This window comes from Micropterus dolomieu, linkage group LG17 (assembly GCF_021292245.1).
Source record: "Micropterus dolomieu isolate WLL.071019.BEF.003 ecotype Adirondacks linkage group LG17, ASM2129224v1, whole genome shotgun sequence".
Lineage (NCBI taxonomy): Eukaryota > Metazoa > Chordata > Actinopteri > Centrarchiformes > Centrarchidae > Micropterus > Micropterus dolomieu.
The window spans coordinates 2196903-2215870 of record NC_060166.1 but is presented as its reverse complement, the minus strand read 5'-3'; the positions used below and the strand labels follow the sequence as shown (position 1 = coordinate 2215870).

At 39.6% G+C, this 18968-nt stretch overlaps 1 protein-coding gene and 1 long non-coding RNA gene across 9 annotated transcripts in view; one reads left to right on the top strand and one right to left on the bottom strand.

Annotated features, from left to right (window-relative positions):
- Window positions 1–18968, top strand: part of celf1 (cugbp, Elav-like family member 1) — a 39976-nt gene that overhangs the window by 19845 nt on the left and 1163 nt on the right. The window contains exons 5-14 of one of the 8 annotated variants that reach the window (XM_046072957.1): window positions 1752–1913; window positions 7213–7292; window positions 7510–7671; window positions 7800–7869; window positions 8298–8420; window positions 8849–8962; window positions 9145–9315; window positions 9752–9772; window positions 10639–10782; window positions 13009–13182. In XM_046072957.1, coding sequence (XP_045928913.1) covers window positions 1752–1913; window positions 7213–7292; window positions 7510–7671; window positions 7800–7869; window positions 8298–8420; window positions 8849–8962; window positions 9145–9315; window positions 9752–9772; window positions 10639–10782; window positions 13009–13136 — 1175 coding nt within the window. In that variant the 3' untranslated portion in view covers window positions 13137–13182. Of the gene's footprint in view, window positions 1–1751; window positions 1914–7212; window positions 7293–7509; window positions 7672–7799; window positions 7870–8297; window positions 8421–8848; window positions 8963–9144; window positions 9316–9751; window positions 9773–10423; window positions 10564–10638; window positions 10783–13008; window positions 14371–18968 lie in introns of those variants that run through there. The other 7 variants (XM_046072960.1, XM_046072959.1, XM_046072956.1 and 4 more) reach the window with 7 other exon arrangements.
- Window positions 4440–17744, bottom strand: LOC123985445. Its single transcript, XR_006828663.1, has 3 exons — window positions 17653–17744; window positions 9117–9329; window positions 4440–4525 (listed from the first exon to the last, which is right to left on the bottom strand). It is a non-coding gene; the product is annotated as an uncharacterized LOC123985445 (long non-coding RNA).

Genomic DNA, 18968 nt, shown 5'->3' with positions numbered 1-18968 from the left:
CCTTTTATTGTGACCAGCATAAGGCACACCTGTGCAATACCCATGCTGTCTGATCAGCATCTTGATATGCCACACCTGTGAGGTGGATGGATTATCTCGGCAAAGGAGAAGTGCTCACTAACACAGACTTTGACAGATTTGTGAACAATATCTGAGAGAAATAGGCCTTTTGTGTACTTTCTTAATGTACAGGAATTTATTTTTGTAATGTACACAAAATTAAAGTTTTTTAGTTGTCTGTATGTGTGTGTTGTAAAATAAATTTTTTTAACTGATTTTTATTAAAAAAGGCATTTTGCAAGGTATTTTTAATGCATTAATAATGCATTATTCTCATACTGAATGGTTTCATAAAGCAGCTTCCCAAGATATTAATAGTGGCTATATACTAGTAAAAAATTACTAATAATACACTAATACACAGAAAGTCTTAGATCTTTTCCCTTTTTCCCATTATCCGTAACAGCTCAGCTCGACTGGACTTACCTCGACTCTACTCGACTTGGTTTGGCCGTGCTCTGTTTTCCATTGCAGATAGTATCCAGAAATAGTACCCCTCAATGTAGCTGGTCGTCATAGCGACGCCACACACAACTGCTGCGACGTAATGTTCAATGCGACACACACACCAGCGATCCACAAACAGCTGTCTCTTGATTTAAGTTAAAAAGTTTCAACATTCCTCAGAATGTAAAGACAGATAAGCGGTATGAAAACCTTCCAGCTGTGTTTTCCTCTGCCGTTGTTGCTGCAGCGGTCTCTGTGACTGTGGGACCAGAGGGCTCTGTGAGCGGGTGGCTGGCTGGCCTCGCCTAGCTCCTCCCGTGGGTTGGTGCAGGCTTCACCCGCCGCCACTTGTGGAGCTCCTCAACTCCGAAAACTATCAAGCACATTTTTGTTCCACCATCACTTTTCATAAAACTGTCAATATTCGAAATCTACACAGTTGATTTCTCACCTCAAAACTTCTCAGAAGTGAAATAACGTATAAAATTTGTAAAATAGAAAACCTTCTGTTGCTGGCCTCTGTCAGGTGTGCGCAATAATGATGCAGTGAATAGTGACGATTCTCTCTGACAATCAGTAGTCTGCCATGTATTCACATCACATTTAATATCGCCTCAGCTCGCTTGGAACCTCAACACGAGGTGATACGAAAAAAAGTACTTGTTAGCAGTTACAGGTACAACTTTTCCACAATGGAAAACCAAAAAAAGGTGAGTAGAGTTGAGGCGAGCTGGTACCGTGCAGTGGAAAAGGGGCTTTTGAGTTCAGCTTGTGATGAATAGGGACAAAACCAAACGTGTTGCATTTATAATTTTGGTCAGTGTAGATCTGAGCTGTGTCCACGCTAATGTGGATACATCAGAAAACATAGTTTATCTGTTAAGCGGGGTTCCGTCCACATACTGAAAGACCAACACAACAAAGAAATAGTTACATTGCCTCTTTTTTACCCTCTTAAATTTAAGAAGTTCCATTTTTCTCATTCACTCTGCAAAGAAAGACCAGCCTTTTCAAATGTATTCCCAATAGTGTGGACATGACTTGAAACATTTTTATCCTGCTGAGAAAACAAACCGATCAACGTACCTTGATGTTAAAGTATAGGTTCGCAATTTTTCAAGTCCTAGAGCTCAGTTTTTAGATTGTGCTAAACTAATGTCTCTTTAGGGGTATAAGTTGCACAAGAGTCCCAATTAAACATGTGTTGAATGTTGTTGTGCACCACTTATCTTGACTCAGTGCAGGTGTGTTTGATGTTGTGTTGAATACAGCAGTGGAGGACAGGAAGCTGTTTATTGGAATGATCTCCAAGAAGTGTAACGAGAACGACATCCGACTGATGTTCTCTCCGTATGGACAGATAGAGGAGTGTCGGATACTTCGGGGCCCTGATGGACTCAGCCGTGGTAAGGCAGAATCTATTTAATTAGTGGCTTAATTATTTTCTGATTGTCTTTGTATTATTTGAGATGAATGTTCATTATTTAAAGCAGATAAAATTGATATATTTGTAACAACACATCAAGCGAGAATGTAAAAACAATGTCATGGCTCATCTTTAGTTGTCTATCCTTCAACTCAACCGTTTTAATCTTTTAAATTCATTCTTTTCTCATCAATCTATACTCAATAACCCATAATGACGAAGCATATACAGGATCTTAGAATTTTACACAAATTTATTAAAAAGAAGAAATTGAATTAAAGCTGCAAGCAGCGGTGGGCGTGCCCTTGCATGTGTAGCGCGTGAAGATATAAGGCAGCCGCGTTGCAGATTCTGGAGCTCTGCCAGTGTGGCTGTGAATTTCCAACGCGCTTCGGAGGCAGAACAAACGTGTTAATCATCACTTCCTGTGTCCCCTAAGTGGCACTACATAGCACTTACTACAACTATAACTGAACATGTAGATCTGTTCGGGGCGGGACTGTTACAAGCATGTAAAGTTTGGTGCACATGTGAGCATGTACACTGAAGTTAAAACAACTTCCTCTTTCATGGTGAATCCTCGATTTTGGACGCAACGCCACGGGCACGCCGTTTCACGAAAACTTACCGTTTGTGCAACTTTTAATCATCAGTGGCTCTAGAGTAGACAGGGAAAATCTGAAGTTGGTTGGGCTAATTCTGTAGGAGGAGTTTGTTAAAGTATGGAGTGTGTAAAAAATCCAAAAATAACCATAAAATTCAAAATGGCCAACTTCCTGTTGTATTGACGCTTTTTTGAACATCTGGACATGATACATGTGCCACAGAAATTTCGTTCATGTAGGTAAAAGGTGCCACGGGGGCTGCTTTGTTGAAGGTCGCGTCCTGTTGCCAGTAGGTGGCGCTATGACCATAGGTGAATGTTGTCTAGTACATGTGTTCAGGGCAGGACTCTTTTCAAATGTGTAAAATCTGGTATGGATGCGAGCATGTACAGTCAAGTTACAACAACTTCTTTAACTTTAAAGACTAAAGACTTTAATTTTGCTTCCACACCACTGCCACGCCGTTAACTGCAAATTCACACACTTTACAACATAGCTTCATCAATGCGTTAAGGGTTTTTTGGGACAGTTTTGAAGTTGATATGTCCAACCTGCTCGGAGTAATACATTACAGCGTAAAACGTGTCACTTCCTGTTGCCAGCAGGTGGTGCTATGACTTTGAGTGAATATTGGTATATAGATGTGTTCAGGGCGCGGGTCTTATTATACATGTAAAATTTGGTGCAGATGTGAGCATGTAGAGTGAAGTTATAACAACTTCCTGTTTCATGGCGAATCATTGATTTTTGACAGCATGCCATGGGCAAACTGGTCGACTGGTAATAACCGTTTGTACAAGTTTTGTGCGAAGTTTGGTGAGTTTTCGAATATGTTTAGGACCCCAAAATTGCGGTTGCTTTGCAGAAAAAAGAAAGAAAGGAAAAAAAAAATCCCTTCAGTTTCAATAGGGACCTTGCACAATTTGTGCTCGGGCCCTAAAAATAATCCCTTCAGTTTCAATAGGGACCCAGGTGAAAAAGAAATATACTTAAGTAGCACTTTTTATGGATGCACTTATCATATTTTTTTTTGTACTATGCTAAATGTATATTAAATGTGTTATTTTGGAACAACTTAAAGTATGTTAAGTGTCATTTTACTTAAAACTTTAAGATAATTGCAATATATTTTAATATACTTAGTTGTGTTAAAATCGACCTACTTTAAGTACCTTTACTGTAATTTAAATATACTTCTTTAAATTGAACTTAAAATACCCTTTTGTGCTATACTTGAAGAACAGTTTAAATATATTTTAAATGTGTTCCCTGAACATTTTTATTAACATTTCAGTGTATTAATAATTTTTTACTAGTATATAGCCACTATTAATATCTTGGGAAGCTGCTTTATGAAACCATTCAGTATGAGAATAATGCATTATTAATGCATTAAAAATACCTTGCAAAATGCCCTTTTTAATAAAAATCAGTTAAAAAAATTTATTTTACAACACACACACATACAGACAACTAAAAAACTTTAATTTAGTGTACATTACAAAAATAAATTCCTGTACATTAAAAGGTACAGCAGCATGTATCACATCTTGAGCAAAATAAATAATCAAATAAAATCAGTAAAATGATGACATATGACCAGTATTACTGAAAAGTATTTTGTCTATATCAAAGCAATATTACCTCTAATTAACTAACTACCATTGTAGGTACAACAAATAACACAAACATTCAGACTTGCTTAACAACTGTGCTGTCTACATGTCATTTCACATTAACACAGCAGTCAATTTGTGAAGTACAAAAGTAGCCAATTACTTAATGTATAACAATATTTTTAATATAATTATTTTTTCACAAGAATATTTGTTTATTTAGTCTGACCCCATTGATATGTAGTGAGAGCAAAAACAGTGATGGTGTGCAGGAGCCAGACATACCTATGAGCACATTGAGCTTTTGAGGGTCCAGCTGGTCCTTTGAGGTTTTCTAAGCCATCTGAGTGAGGAAAAGATCCCAGGAAGCTCTAAAAGAAAAGAAATGCAGTTGCAAATGAGTTTAAATATTCAGTTAGGCCAGTACTTCCACCTTGTTTAGTTCTTCATTTCCGTATAATTATAAACACTGTAACTCTATTCTTATAGCAAATCTTTATTATTATTCTTTATTTAATTTTCTTGAGCTAAGGCAGGAAATTCCAACTCTGGGTTTAGCATTAAGTTGGTTAAAGTTGGCAAAGGGAAGGTTCAACTTTTAAAAGTTGAATACAGGATATATGACCATACAAATGTACATAAAGTTGACCAGTATTTTATATAACATCACATGCTGTTATACTGTGTAGTCAGCCATTGCAGGACACAAAAACATTATAATTATATTATAAAACAATTCTCACATACCCGTGTACACTTTAACATTGCTGTTATAACTGAGTTATTGGTCACTGTAATGGTTAACGTTACCCACTCCATGGTTGCAGTGGCAGTGAAGAGAAATCTCTAAAAAACAGTGTACCTTTAGAATTAATTTATACAAAACTGTGACTTGACAACTGTGGTGATGTCGTTACAGACTACATGGGCAGGAGTGATGATTACAGTGAGCAATAACTTACTGTAAACATGGACATGTGAGTATTAAGGTAGACTATAAAAATGTGAACCTATTCTTTAGCACACAGACTGCAACATATTAGTTGCATTTATTACTCTGATAAAGACCTCACTGGTCATTTTAACAGTACAAAAGCAGAATTGAGGGCTCATACACACACATGCACAGGCCTGCCTTGTTAAAATCTCATGCATCAAATTCCAGCAACAGGGTCAGATTTTACATTACCGAAATTTTTGAAACATTAAAAACTGCCTTACAGCAAAAAGCAGTACATTACTGTAACGTTAATTGCGTTACTTTTGCTGGCATTCTCTGCGTCTGTCCTCTCCTGCTTGTACTTGCCAGGCACGCCTCTTTAGCTCTTTTCACATTTAACTTCTGCAGGTAGCTGACCGGATATTCTTCTCTTCTGTGTTCTTTTCTTATTGTGTCTGTGGTGTCCACTTTCGCCAAGTCCGAGTCGGTAAAGTAAAACAAAGGAAACCTGAGAAACAAAATGATTTCTGGCAAAAAAGAGCTTCCATCTCACAGACAGTTTACATGTTAACTTTTGTGAAGAGGACTTTCGCGCTGAGTCGATTTGAAAACCTTAATTCTGATTGGTCCAATTGAATGCACTGTGCTAGTGGGCTGGGCGGGAAGGCACACTTCGTTCCTGTGTACACATGTGTTGTTTACAAACAGAAACAAGTATAACTACATTATGATTTAAAGTATGCTTATTACTATAAGTTGTTGTTTGTTTAAGTTAACAACATGTGCCTCTTCCTTCTAGGCCAGGTTACCCTTATGAACGTGAACTCTGATCTCAACTAGCTATTTACCTGATTTAAAAAAAAAAAAAAAAAAGAAATAATATGCTTTTGAAAACTATATTTTAATGTTAAAAAAATATGTTTTAAAAATCATACTTCTGGAAAGTATGAGTCTTTATTAAAAGTTTAATTAAGTATATATTTATTACCAATTTATTCAAAGTGTACTTTTGAGAAGTATGTTAAAGCTCAGGAGAATATATCTTTAATATACTTTTAGTAAGCATTTTAGGAGTATGAATGTACTATAAGCATACTATGTGAATTTCTAGTACATTTTCAATGCCTTTAAGCCCACTTCTTTTTGACCTGGGGACCTCGCACGGTTCATGCTCGGGCCCTAATGCAGTAGGGCTGTACCTCAATTTACATACCGCAGCAACGCACACACACTGTATGTGGCTCACAGTATGCATGACACACATACACACACAAAATGGGCTTCCATTCAACTTTAACAACTTACACCTGCGCTGTAGTCAAGTTATAACTAAATTTCCACAGAAAGCAAAACAGCTGCAGGCATCCGACATACTACTCTCGTTAGTTAGTGAGCTTCAAATGAGGCTTGCCGTTAACAGTTTCTCTCGACTGTCCCTCAGTATCACAACATTAATCCAACAATCCAGCCGAGCCTGCTAGCCACATTATCTGCGCAATATGCTAATGCCAAGTAAGCTAACCGCAAAACATGGCAAAACTCACAGCTTCCAAGTTTGAAGTCGGGTCACACAGCCCATTGCGATCCGTCGTTACGCTTGTGGAATCTTTGAAGCACTAATTTATTAATTTAGCCCTACGATGTAGCCTATGAAAACAAAACCAATGTGGTAGCTAACGAATGACATCTGCAGTGGTGTGTTGACTGTTTCTTTTAGATGGTCTGTACTTGTAAAATGTCCATCGTGTCCAAGTCTTGTAACGTAATAGATGTCTCTGTGTTTCTCTGCAAAATGCTAACATGGGTCGCCAAATATACCTGGGTGGCTGTTAATTTAGCTGGGTGACCCGCCCAATTACAGTTTGTGTCTAGGAAACACTGATACTTGTGTTCAGTGTATCACAATGAGTCCCTGACCATGTCTGGAGGTGGTTTGGCCAATTGGATTACAATCTGTCCTCGGTGCGTCTTGGATGCATTTACACTTATACTTTCATGTGGTCAACTGCTACCCCATTGCAGTCTGATCACCCAAAACACATTTTAATGCCCCACTGAGATGTTGACAGAATATAATTCTCTGTATGAATTATGATACATTGTTTTTCTCTCTTTCAGGTTGTGCCTTTGTGACATTCACATCAAGACAAATGGCCCAGTCAGCCATCAAGTCAATGCACCAATCCCAGACCATGGAGGTGAACTTCAACTTTACACTAAAAACACCATGCAATGTTTTAAACTTTTGACCTTGACTTAAAAATGGGTGTGTTCACTGTGTGTCTTCACTGTTGAAATAGCAGAGCACTTTAAAATATCACAGTTATTTGACTTGCTCTTAAGTTACAAGTTAATATATTTTAGTCAGTATGTCAAGCTGCCGGAGTACAAACGATTTCCTGTGCCTGTGTTTAGGGCTGTTCATCACCCATCGTGGTGAAGTTTGCAGACACTCAGAAGGACAAGGAGCAGAAGCGCATTGCCCAACAGCTGCAGCAGCAGATGCAGCAACTTAGTGCTGCTTCCATGTGGGGAAATCTCACTGGGCTCAACAGCCTGGGGCCACAGTACTTAGCAGTGAGTTTATAGGGCCTATGTGTGCGTTAATGCAAAACCAAATGATTGACAAAGCAATTTCACCAGTTGAAGTGTTGCTGTGTCTTCCACTTTAGCATTGTTGTTTCCATATCTCCTTCTGGTTTTAGCTCTACTTACAGTTGCTCCAGCAGTCAGCCTCCACGGGGAATGCACTCAACAACCTGCACCCTGTTTCAGGTACACACACATGTACGCTTTAACAGACATTACCAAGGAATTATCAGTCAGTAATGGAAGATTAAGATTTGAATATATTAATAATGTATGTTATGTTACATGTACTGTATATTGTCTGCTACGTAGTAGAAGGGAGTTAGAAACTCAATTTCACTCTACAACCTGTTGTATTGTGACAAATAAATCTACCCTATATGTATTGTACAATATGTATTGTTAGCTGAATAAGTCATGGCCTCTGGGATTGTAAAAGGTTCATGTCAAAATGGCTTAATTGTCCCTTGGATGCTGAGGAAAATGTCCAGCCTCACACCTGTATAGCCAGCAAACTGCAGGGGAGAACACACCCTTGTTTTTCTACACATATACTAGCTGTCAGGAGAAGGTATGGGTGGAGTCTTGAACTTTACTGTTTGTGTATCTGTCAGGTCTTAACGCCATGCAGAACCTGGCTGCTTTAGCAGCAGCAGCAACTGCCACACAGGCCACGCCCACAGGCTCCAGCGCCATGACAACATCTAGTAGCCCACTAAGCGCACTAACAAGCTCAGGTAAAAAAAATTACAACAACAGTACTAGTCAAGGTATTCGCAGTAGGGCTTAGTGGTATGGTGGCATCCATGAGTCCACATAAACCTTAGAAATTGTACTCTCACTGTTAAACGTATGTACAGCTAAACTGTATATACATATATATTAACTATATTGTGTATTAATAAGCTTTATTTACTATATTAGCCTTCAGGAATCGACAACATTTGCTTATCTAACATGAAATCTCTTCTTTTTTTCTCAGATTGCCTATTTGCTATTTCTTGTCAGAGACACATTATATCATAAACTGCAGTTTTTGTGGAGTCAAATGACGGTGTGAAAATGTTGACATTGCTGAGCTCAGACTGTAGAACGATAACACAGCTTGATGTAATATTTTTCAGTAGTGTTTATTATACATTAACAGTAAACATTCCCCGAGCAGGCTCCTCCCCCAACTCCAGCAGCAACTCATCAGTGAACCCCATGGCTTCTTTAGGGGCCCTGCAGTCTCTGGCTGCTGGTGCTGGAGCTGGCCTCAACATGGGCTCCCTGGCAGGTATTAACCCTAAACTATACTTGACTGAAAATCTCCACTGATTAGATTACTGTGAGGCAGTACGCTTGATGTCTCTGTCTTAAACATTTAGAGAGCAGACGCAATTGAATAAACGGTGACACTGATATATGTTTATTGAGTAATAAGAGCTTACGTTTTTTTGTTTTCTTGTAACTCTGCAGGCATGGCAGCGCTGAATGGCAGCCTTTCTAATGGCTCAGGAAACACCATGGAGGCACTGAGCCAGGCCTACTCAGGCATCCAGCAGTATGCTGCTGCTGCGCTCCCCAGTCTGTACAACCAGAGCCTGCTGTCCCAGCAGAGCGTGTCAGCCGCAGGCAGCCAGAAGGAAGGTGGGTACTGTGGGCTGGGAGAAGAAAAAAAGGAGGGCTTGGTAGACAGTACAGGTGAAGAGAGCACTTGCTAAATAACTACTGTATGAGCATGCTTCAGAGTTTGTTTTGTCAGTTCAGTTTTAGACTCAAATTGACCAAACACTCAGGCAAACAGAAACTTAAAGAGCTGCAGGCTAACATGTCAGTTGGAGTTTATAGTAATTCACCCTATTTTCAACAAAACTGACCTGTTTATTAGGCTACCATAGATTTTACAGATAAAAGAACAACAAATTGTCCTGAATGATGGGAAATTGCTCAGTATTCCGCAGTATTTTGTGTGTTTTTGGTTTACTGTTGGTGTGCTGGGCAGGTTGGTAAAGATATTTGTACTGTGTGTTGATGTCACCTTCACCTTAAAGAATGTTGTCTTGTTTTAAATCTGCTGCCTTAGCCAGTGACAGCCGCAGCACCGGTAAGACCACACCACTTTCTCACTGACATGTCCATAACAGACAGCTGTGTTAATGTTAACTGTTCTTCTCAGATACTCTTTTCATAATGAAGGTCTTAGTTGGTACCTGGGGCTCCAGGGGTCATGTGGTGCAAAAAAATTGGACAATCGCATGGGCTGACTGTGCATACACATTACACATGGTGATCACTGACGAACGAGGAGGGAGATGCATAAACAATCTGAACTGTGAAATGAACTTGTAAAAGTAAATAACACAAAACAACAAAAATGAAATCTGACAGTGGCTCATGAATACTATGTTGACCAGCAGTTTTTACCAAGCTGCTGAACCGCCGATAAAATCATTACGTTGTGATCAGGACACTGTCAGACAACAACAAACAGGATAATACCAGCAACAGTACTGTGATACAGACTGACTGGCTGTAGATATTTAAAAGTAGTGATTAGAGAATTATAAGCAACACAAGTAAAGCCAAATCCTCTGCATCTGAATGAGCTGCTATATGTATTTATGCTTGTAATACAAGAAAATGTAAAACAACTCTACAACTAGATTAGAAATGTGGCCGCTGAGGAACAGACGCTTCTCCTCTGAAACACTTTACTACTCTACTAATCTTTACATTTACATGTTCTCATTGGCAGACACTTTTATCCAAAGCGACCTACATTTGAGGAACAATATACAAGCATCAATAAAACAGATCTACAAGTGACAACAGATACTAGTAAGAGCTAAAAGCGCATCAGTGGGGTAAAAAGCTAGGGAAAGAAGTAAGAGTTAACAAAAAAAGTGCAATCAACACAAAGGAATTTTGTTACTTTGTGAGTGATGATAAAACAGACTCGTTTATTTACAGGCCCAGAAGGTGCAAACTTGTTCATTTACCACCTGCCTCAGGAGTTTGGAGACCAGGACCTGCTCCAAATGTTCATGCCCTTTGGAAATGTAATCTCTGCTAAAGTCTTCATTGACAAACAGACTAACCTCAGCAAATGTTTCGGTGAGTTCACTCAAACTACTGTATATAAACTTCCTATGATTAATACATTTTTGATCAGTCTGTACGTGCTGCTGCTTTGAAATGATTGTAAGTGACTCTGCTGCAACTTTGCAAGGTTGCCTATTTTTACGGCAGCGCAAAAACAACCACCACAAGCAGCCCTCTGAACGTTTGGTAATTTCCTTACCTTGAAATGCGCTTTACCTGTCTGTGTGGTGTTTAACATGATACACAGAGGGACGGAGAGGACTAAACAGGTGGGAGGTTCATTCAGACAATGAAGTTTTTACTGTGCTGAGAATAGACGTCACTGCCACTTCTGTGATTTGATCTAATCTTAAAAACCACCAATCAAATGCACAGTAACGATGAAGTAATGCTTTCAATGGAAATAAACTGCTTTAATTAAACACCATCCAACTTTAGATGCTTTGAAAATGTTATAAAAAAATTTTGTTTTAGTTTAAAGTAGGAACGTCGAAGAATAAGTCTTCATTTTTGTATAAAGTTTTAATTCAGAAGGTAAATGTGAGGAGTTGGTGAGAATTCCTGTACTCTGGGTGTACCAGTTTCAAATGTTCATGTTACAATTATTATGAGGGGGTTGCTTGGGGGTTGTATTTTCTAAAAGTACTAGGACAGGGCTCATCATTTCTGATTGTTCGAGTAGAGGCTACTCGCTTTAATGTAGCATTTTGGGCATTTTGAATATGCTTTGCCACTACTGCTTGTCTCTTTTACACGTTGACTCAATGAACACATTTACAAACCAATAAATCACGATCAACAGCAGCACAACTTAAATCTCCTCCATGGATACTGTGCTGTTGCAGTGTCACATAAATAATGATGCCTGAAAAGTAGTTCCTGTGATTAAAAGTTCTTGGTACTTCAGGTAGAAACACAGCTTTAGAGTCTGTATCTCTTCTTTTACACATCCTTTTTTTAAACATCATTTTTAAACAATTATAATGGTCACAGACTTTTAATACAGTTTCACAAGCCACTGCCTGCCCATCTGCTCACCACCTCACTATCACCACACACATGCAGCAGTTTTCTTTTCTCCAGCTGCCTCCTGTCTGCTTTGTTGCTCCTGCAGTGGCTACTCTGTGTCTGTGTGACTAGAAGAAGGATGAACCCATGTGGCCAGTCAGAATTAAAGAGCTAATGACAGAGCTGAGTCGCTCTCATCTAGCCCTTTGCGATTGAAGTTATAATAGTGAGGACGATAGAAATGATTGCCATTGTTAGTGCCTTCAGTAATCAAACCTTTTACTTGATTTGACAAACTCAAACTGCTGGAGCCTGTCAGAATGTATTTTTGTATAGGCTGTGGACTTTGTCCACTGTCACATTGTTAAGAAGGGATCTCTTTAGGGCCCGTGTGGACAGGAGGAATGAGTACTGCAAGCAAAAGTAGGTTCCTATTATTTTAAGATAGACTTGAAAGAAATTTGAACCGTTCCTTTAATACCGGAGTTAGTGGTGGTTGGGTGTTGTAAGCTCTTGGGCATGGGGGGGGATTGGTTTTGTTTGCAGTAAGCTCTTTTGATTGTACCATCTCACACGGCTGATCCCTGGCTCCCCCTGGTTGCGTGTCGAAGTGTCCTTGGGCAAGATACTGAACCCCGATTTGCCCCTGGCGGCTATTCCGCCAGTGTATGAATGAGTGTGAATGTTAGTTTCCGTTTGAGCACTTTGGCTCAGTGTATGAATGTGTGTGACTGGTGAATGCAGATGTAGTGTAAAAGCGCTTTGAGTGGTCGAAAAGACTAGAAAGGCGCTATACAAGTACGGAGCATTTACATTTACATCCTCATGTAACAGGACTGAGTAGAATTACAAGGGTTAGAGTACCTGTTTTCTCCGCTGTTAACTTTTAACAATCTGGATTTACAGCGATGACTGTATCTAAGGAAGGTCCCTAAGTATTAGTGTTAAAAGGATAGAGTGGGAGATAGGCAATCAAAGGAGTAAAATAAGCTAAGTTGAGAGAACTGCCCGTTTTTATTTTCTATTTAACTCTTTTAAAACGTTTTTGGTTTTTCCCAGTTGCTTTTATGTTTTATGTAAAGCACTTTGAATTACCTTGTTATTGAAATGTGCTATACACATAAACTTGCCTTGCCTAATTATTGTTATTGCCAGACTGCATATTCCACAAGGGATTATTATCATGTTAGTCTGCTGTTGCCATTCTGAGTGTTTGTATTTCTCCTTCAGGCTTTGTGAGCTATGACAACCCTGTGTCATCACAGGCAGCCATCCAGTCAATGAATGGTTTCCAGATCGGTATGAAGAGGCTGAAGGTGCAGCTGAAGCGCTCAAAGAATGACAGCAAGCCCTACTGAAGATGCTGAGGGCGATGCAGACCTAGTTAGGCAGGGTAGTGTTATGGTAAGTGAAGTATGAATAACCAACTAAGACTGGTCTACTCGAAACCTGTCTGTGCATGACAGGGTAATGTCTGCTGCGCTGCCTCTCCGGGTCATTACAACAAGTCCCAGCAAAGAGACACATGAAGCTACATGCAAGAGTTTTCAGGCTAGGCTGGATTCTCCCTGTGTTATGTTGTGGTTTATGCAGTTTGTTTTTCTTTTAACAAATAAGAGAAACAAATGTATTTTCATTTAAGTTGAAATGTTATCAGTTTGCTGTGTTACATAATACACATATGAGCTGATTGTTAGGATGTGTTGCACACATCGACAGTCAGGTGCCAAACCCATCTGTTTGTTCTTCCTGTTCTACCTCCCCTGAACCACCCAGACCCAGGACAAAGCTCCTGAAAGGAGGCAGCAGCTTAAAAAGACAGAGCCACATTCGTTTAGGAACAGAAATCATTGCTCGGTTTTCTTTTACATTTTCACAAACCAAAATGCTTTCCCTTATGTATGTGTTGGGTATGTGTATTATCTCTTGAAATGGAGACAGTGTATGTGATATAGACCTAAATTAGTTTTAAGGCACAGAAGCTTAGATTGTTTAGAAGAGGGAGCTCCACCAAAACATGCACCTGGCATTTAGACATATGTATGGGACAAAGGAAAGGAAAAAACAGAATAAACAAGTGGAGAAACATATCAGATGCAGATGCTTGGTGCAGCAGCGCTCACTGAACGATTTGGTGAGGCTTGTTCCACAGCGTGGTGGCCTGACCCTATACTGAGACACTTCATGTGGGTTTTTCCTTTCAATTGTCACCCATCTGTATGTGTCTAAATGTGTGTGTGTGTGTGTGTGTGTGTGTGTGTGTGTGTGTGTGTGTGTGTGTGGGCATAGTCCAAATCAGTGACTGTTGGAGCTGTTGACATCTTATTCCCGTTTCTCTTGTGTTTCAACTCTGAGCTAAAGTCACTGAAGTCAGGTTTAACCAACACCCCTCCATGACCTTCCTCCTGATCTGCTGTGCTCGTATGGTTGTCTCTGTTAACTGAGTTAATTTGAAGATGACACATTAGCAGCTGTTGCATGGCTTACACTTATCAAGTGGCCTTGGGCCTACACTTTTGCTTATGGGTTGTGTTGTATACAAACAATGGCTGGAATGGATTTCTGTATGACTAAATATTATACTTCTATCAAGTTGTGTACTGACTGCATTTATTGTATTTTTCACATTTCAAATGCAGTTGAATTTGGATGTAAGTACAGACTTTTCCAGAAGACTGAAACACATGATGTTTTGGTGGTGCTCCTCCTGTGCGTCTGCACTGAGACAGGTCCAAGGTCAGGCTGATAAGGCTGTGAAGCCCTGCTGTCAGCTGTAGCTTGCAATACTGTCATATCCAAGAGTCTGTCTAATACAGAAGTAGTGCTTTGTATACATACATTTTACAGTTTAAGTTAGTTTCTACCTTCAATCCAGGTGTTTTGTAAAAAATCTTCAACATCCCTCAGCTGTCCTGCTAGCTAGCAACTAGCTAATATATACAGCTACACCAATTTGTCTCTCACAGAATGTCTTCTGTATTGACAAATTAGTGTCACTACAACAGACAAACATGTTAGTTGCATAGAAATTATGTTTCTTTTAAATAGAACTAGCAAACAAGACAATTGTTGAGATGTATATTTAAACTATCATGCCTTTTCTATTTTTATATAGGTTTTATACTTCTCCTGTGTGTTGGGGAACTATTTATTGCCTAAATTATTTATCTGAATTGAAATTATTTTGAAAGACAAATGTAAAGTCCAACAGTCTATGTCAGTGTGGCATAAACTGTGTGTAGGATCCATCAGTGCTGCTACAGACTTCATAGAACCCCCCTCTGTCATCCATGCATTTATTCATCTGAATAAATAACAAATTTTCCAAAAACATAGAGAGCATAGTCAGCATGCACCTGTTGCTTCTGTCTTTCTTTTTGAAAAAATAGTCATCTGATGTGTTGTGAACAACTGTGCCCCAGGCAAAGTCCTGGGTGTATTTCTAGTAGTAGAACTAGTTCAGGTCCTGGTGTAAGGTCCAAGTCCAAAGATTGAGTCAGGGCAAAACAGTCTAGACAGCCAGAGTAAAAGTATATAAGTAGATGTGAGTAAGAGCAGTGTGCTCAGAGAAGCTCTCACTCCTACAGAGCATGCATGTCAGTGCAGTTGAAGGTCACCGTGTCTGGTTTTAAGTTAGTGCTGGACATTTCTTGGTATATCTTATACAAGAGCATTATTGCTGTTGCACAGAAACTAATGATTATGTATCTGGAACCTTTTAGTCATAACTGATCCAGCTGTGTTGTGATTTAAGATTCTATGTGTGTACAGTGTAAGGCCATAGGTCCCTTGTGACCTTGTTTAATTTTTGCCGTGGCACACTAGCTGCAGTGAGGATCTGGGGCAGCAGGACGCTGTGTGTGGGACTGAGTCAGAATAAGCAACAGTGTGGGTGTTCATGGTTATGAAGGAACCCAGTTCAGAGGTGAGGCTCACTGACTGTCTTTTATAGTAATTTGAAAACAATGGAGCGCTATGCTACAGAGGATTAAGATACACACACAGACAACAATACCTGTTATTTGTGACTATAGAAAATCTCACCAGACGTATGCTTTTTAAATTGTGAGTAAAATGGAAGATGTCAGAAGTGAAGCAGGAGGCATATTATTTGTCAGCTGGAACATGATAAGAACGTTCATGTGTAAATGGAAAGACAAAAGTAACAACTTTCAACTACACATCATGTATCCATGTGATTTTTCAGATGCATGCTGTGTAGCTTCAGATATTTCCCTTTGTTCCAGGCAGCAGTTTGTTTCTGTTCATTTCTTCATGGCATGGAAGTCAAATAGTTTACTCCATCAGCATAAACATCCGTTCTGCATTCATCTTTGTTAAAGTTGCATGTTTGTAAAGCAATGCAGACTTTTTAAAGCGCTCTGCTCTAAAACTATTACTAAGCAATAACTGACAAAAATCACCTGCTGTTCACAGTGACGGTCCTGAACAGCTCACAGTCGGCTCGGAGAGTTTCATAAAGAAATGAATGGAAACCAGTAACTGCCCTGACTGGTTGAAATATTACATCAACGCAGCAACATGATTTGCACAATGGTTGGCTATGCTGTATAATTAGTAGTACTTCAAATACCTTTTTAGAAAATAATTCAGTAATTTGAAGTAGCATGCAGTATGGCACCTTAACAGCTTCTAATCAACGATTCTAAAAGATTAGTATAAAAAAGTTAGTTCCAGTGGCACTGCTCAGCCTCTATATGTGATCACTTGTATTTGGAAAACATGCTGGACTGTAGCTGCTGTTCCAGAACTCTGCTTCCACCTGCATGCTGTGACTGACTGTGCTGGCATTTTAATTAGGCTGACGTGTGTGAGTGCTGTTGTTGTTATCCACATCAGTTCCTGGTAGGGCTGGGCTACATAGCCAAAAATGTTATCATGATAAAACATTTCATATCTGTCGATAATTATCAGTTTAAAAAAAGTTAAAGTTAAAAGGCTGATTTTTGCTCCTGAGTGAACGTTTAAGAAACCAGATGGTTAAAGTGGCTAAATGTAGTTTTTTAATTAAATCACTTATTTATAAATCAAATTTTTTCTTCCTTTTTGTCAATGGGCTATTCTGCTTCTTATGTGAGGACCCCGGGTCTGGATGTCGCCCTGTGCGCGCTCCCGAGAACAAAATGCAGTCCACTAAGACGCAAAACAAGTGGCTCCCAGCACAACACAGACTCCAACATAAACTCCACGTAAGGATAAAAAAAACAATAAAGTTTTATGTGCTTGGCCCATCAGACCAAACAGGTTCAGATGATGTCAGTTGAAAACAGTTAACATCGGAAAGGCTGGAGAAACAAGAAGAGAGTCACATTAGCTCGCCGGTTAACGCCAAGCAGTTGCGTTGTCCAGTGCAAAGTTGTATGGATTTTCACATTACTTCACCAACTAACGCGACCCATGTTACTATCCTGTGTACAACAAGTGTTGGCTTAGCCTGCAAGAAATGATGTAACAGTAAAAAGCAAATGTGGAGCAATTTGTTAACTAGCCTAGGGCAGCCAGCTAACGCTACATTAGCTCGGACCTGCCGCTGCTTGCTTCGTTCAATTTAGATGCTTCGATCGATCGCTCACCGATCGTATTCAGCTGATAATGGCTTTAATTAGTTTGATCAGTGGTCTCAGGCCGATCAGATGATGCAATACTCGCCAGACAAATTTTCAAAGGCAGCTAAAATGTTTCACTACGCAGTCTGAGCAGTTTTCAAAGCTAGCTAGCACCAAAGTCCTTTTCAGACAGGAAGCGACTGATGCCCCAGTTAATCATTTACAATGAGAGTTGAGCAGCAATCAGACAAGCGGAGCAACAAGCCGGAGCGATCATGTGAAACTGTCACAGTCGTGCTCATCTCACCAAAATGGAGACCTTTTACTACGTTTCCGCCTCCCGTCCACATTAAAACGGCGAATCCGTGGGCAAGAACTGAGGACCCGTGTTGCTTTCAGTAACAGTCCCAGCTGCTCCTCTCTGCGCCCCTCTCTCTGCCCCTCTCTGTCCCCCCTAAAGCCCACAGAACCTGCCTGAGCTTTCCACAACAAAAAGCAGCTACTTCAGAGTTTATCATGGACTCAGGATGCCTGTTCTCCTTTATCTCCTAAATAGTTTGGCTACATCCTTTTTTGTTTTATAGTACAGTTTTTATAGTTGAAGTAAATTTATATTTTTGTTCTGTTTTTGTAGTTTATTCCACAGGAAAGCTATATTTGTTATAAGATGTTTACAGTAAGCAGGCAAAGGCTGCTATGGTTTAAGTCTCTAAGACAGAGGAAGTGGAATTTGTTGCCCATGTTTCCTGGCAATAAAATAAACACTTGTCATCTGATGACTTTATCATTTGTTAATTTTAATACTTAATTATCATCACTGGCTCTGTACCGTTCATACAGCGCAGTGAGACACCGGCATATTGGCGCAGTACTCCCGGAAAAACAGAGTGACAGCGGCTATAGAGAGACAGGGAGACATGCTGGAAACTCAGTTACAGTAATATTTTTATCAGCTGCAGGTTGAACTAATCCATGCTCATTACATGATAACAGTACATTTACTGCATACTTCATCATTAGTTCACCTGTCTGCTTTTCAGTATCTAACTCTACTATCTGTGTTTCACGGATGACTCAGCAATGTGAACACAGCTAACTGAGATTGTTGCTACACTTTATAACAGTTAAACCGCAGTAGGTAACTCTACACTAACAATAATGGATGGGTCTTCCTCTGTGGTGTTGTTGCCATTTTGTTGCAGAACCTATTGTATATTATGTGAGTCACATTTGTTACAGCGACTGAAATGCGGAGAAGCTGAGTATCGGTAAAACAACAATAAATCTAAATTTAGAGGTGCTCTGATCAGTATTTTTTGGGCCGGTCACCGATCACTGGGTCTATTTGAAGCCTTTTATTTATCATGTAGCATTATACAGTATACTGTTTATTTATTCAATTGGTCCTAAAAACAAGCCGGGAACGTTGAAGTAACAGAGCCTGAACATGTCTGGAGAAAAACCACGTCGGTGTTTCCACGTTTATTGCAGGATTTCTGTATTAAAGTGGTTGTGTTTCGCTCATGAGTTCAAGTGAGCATGCGTACTTGCACACACCTGGTTACAATCTTAAAACCGCACCGCTAGTGGCCGCTGGAAACTACATAATGCCCCTTTAATTGT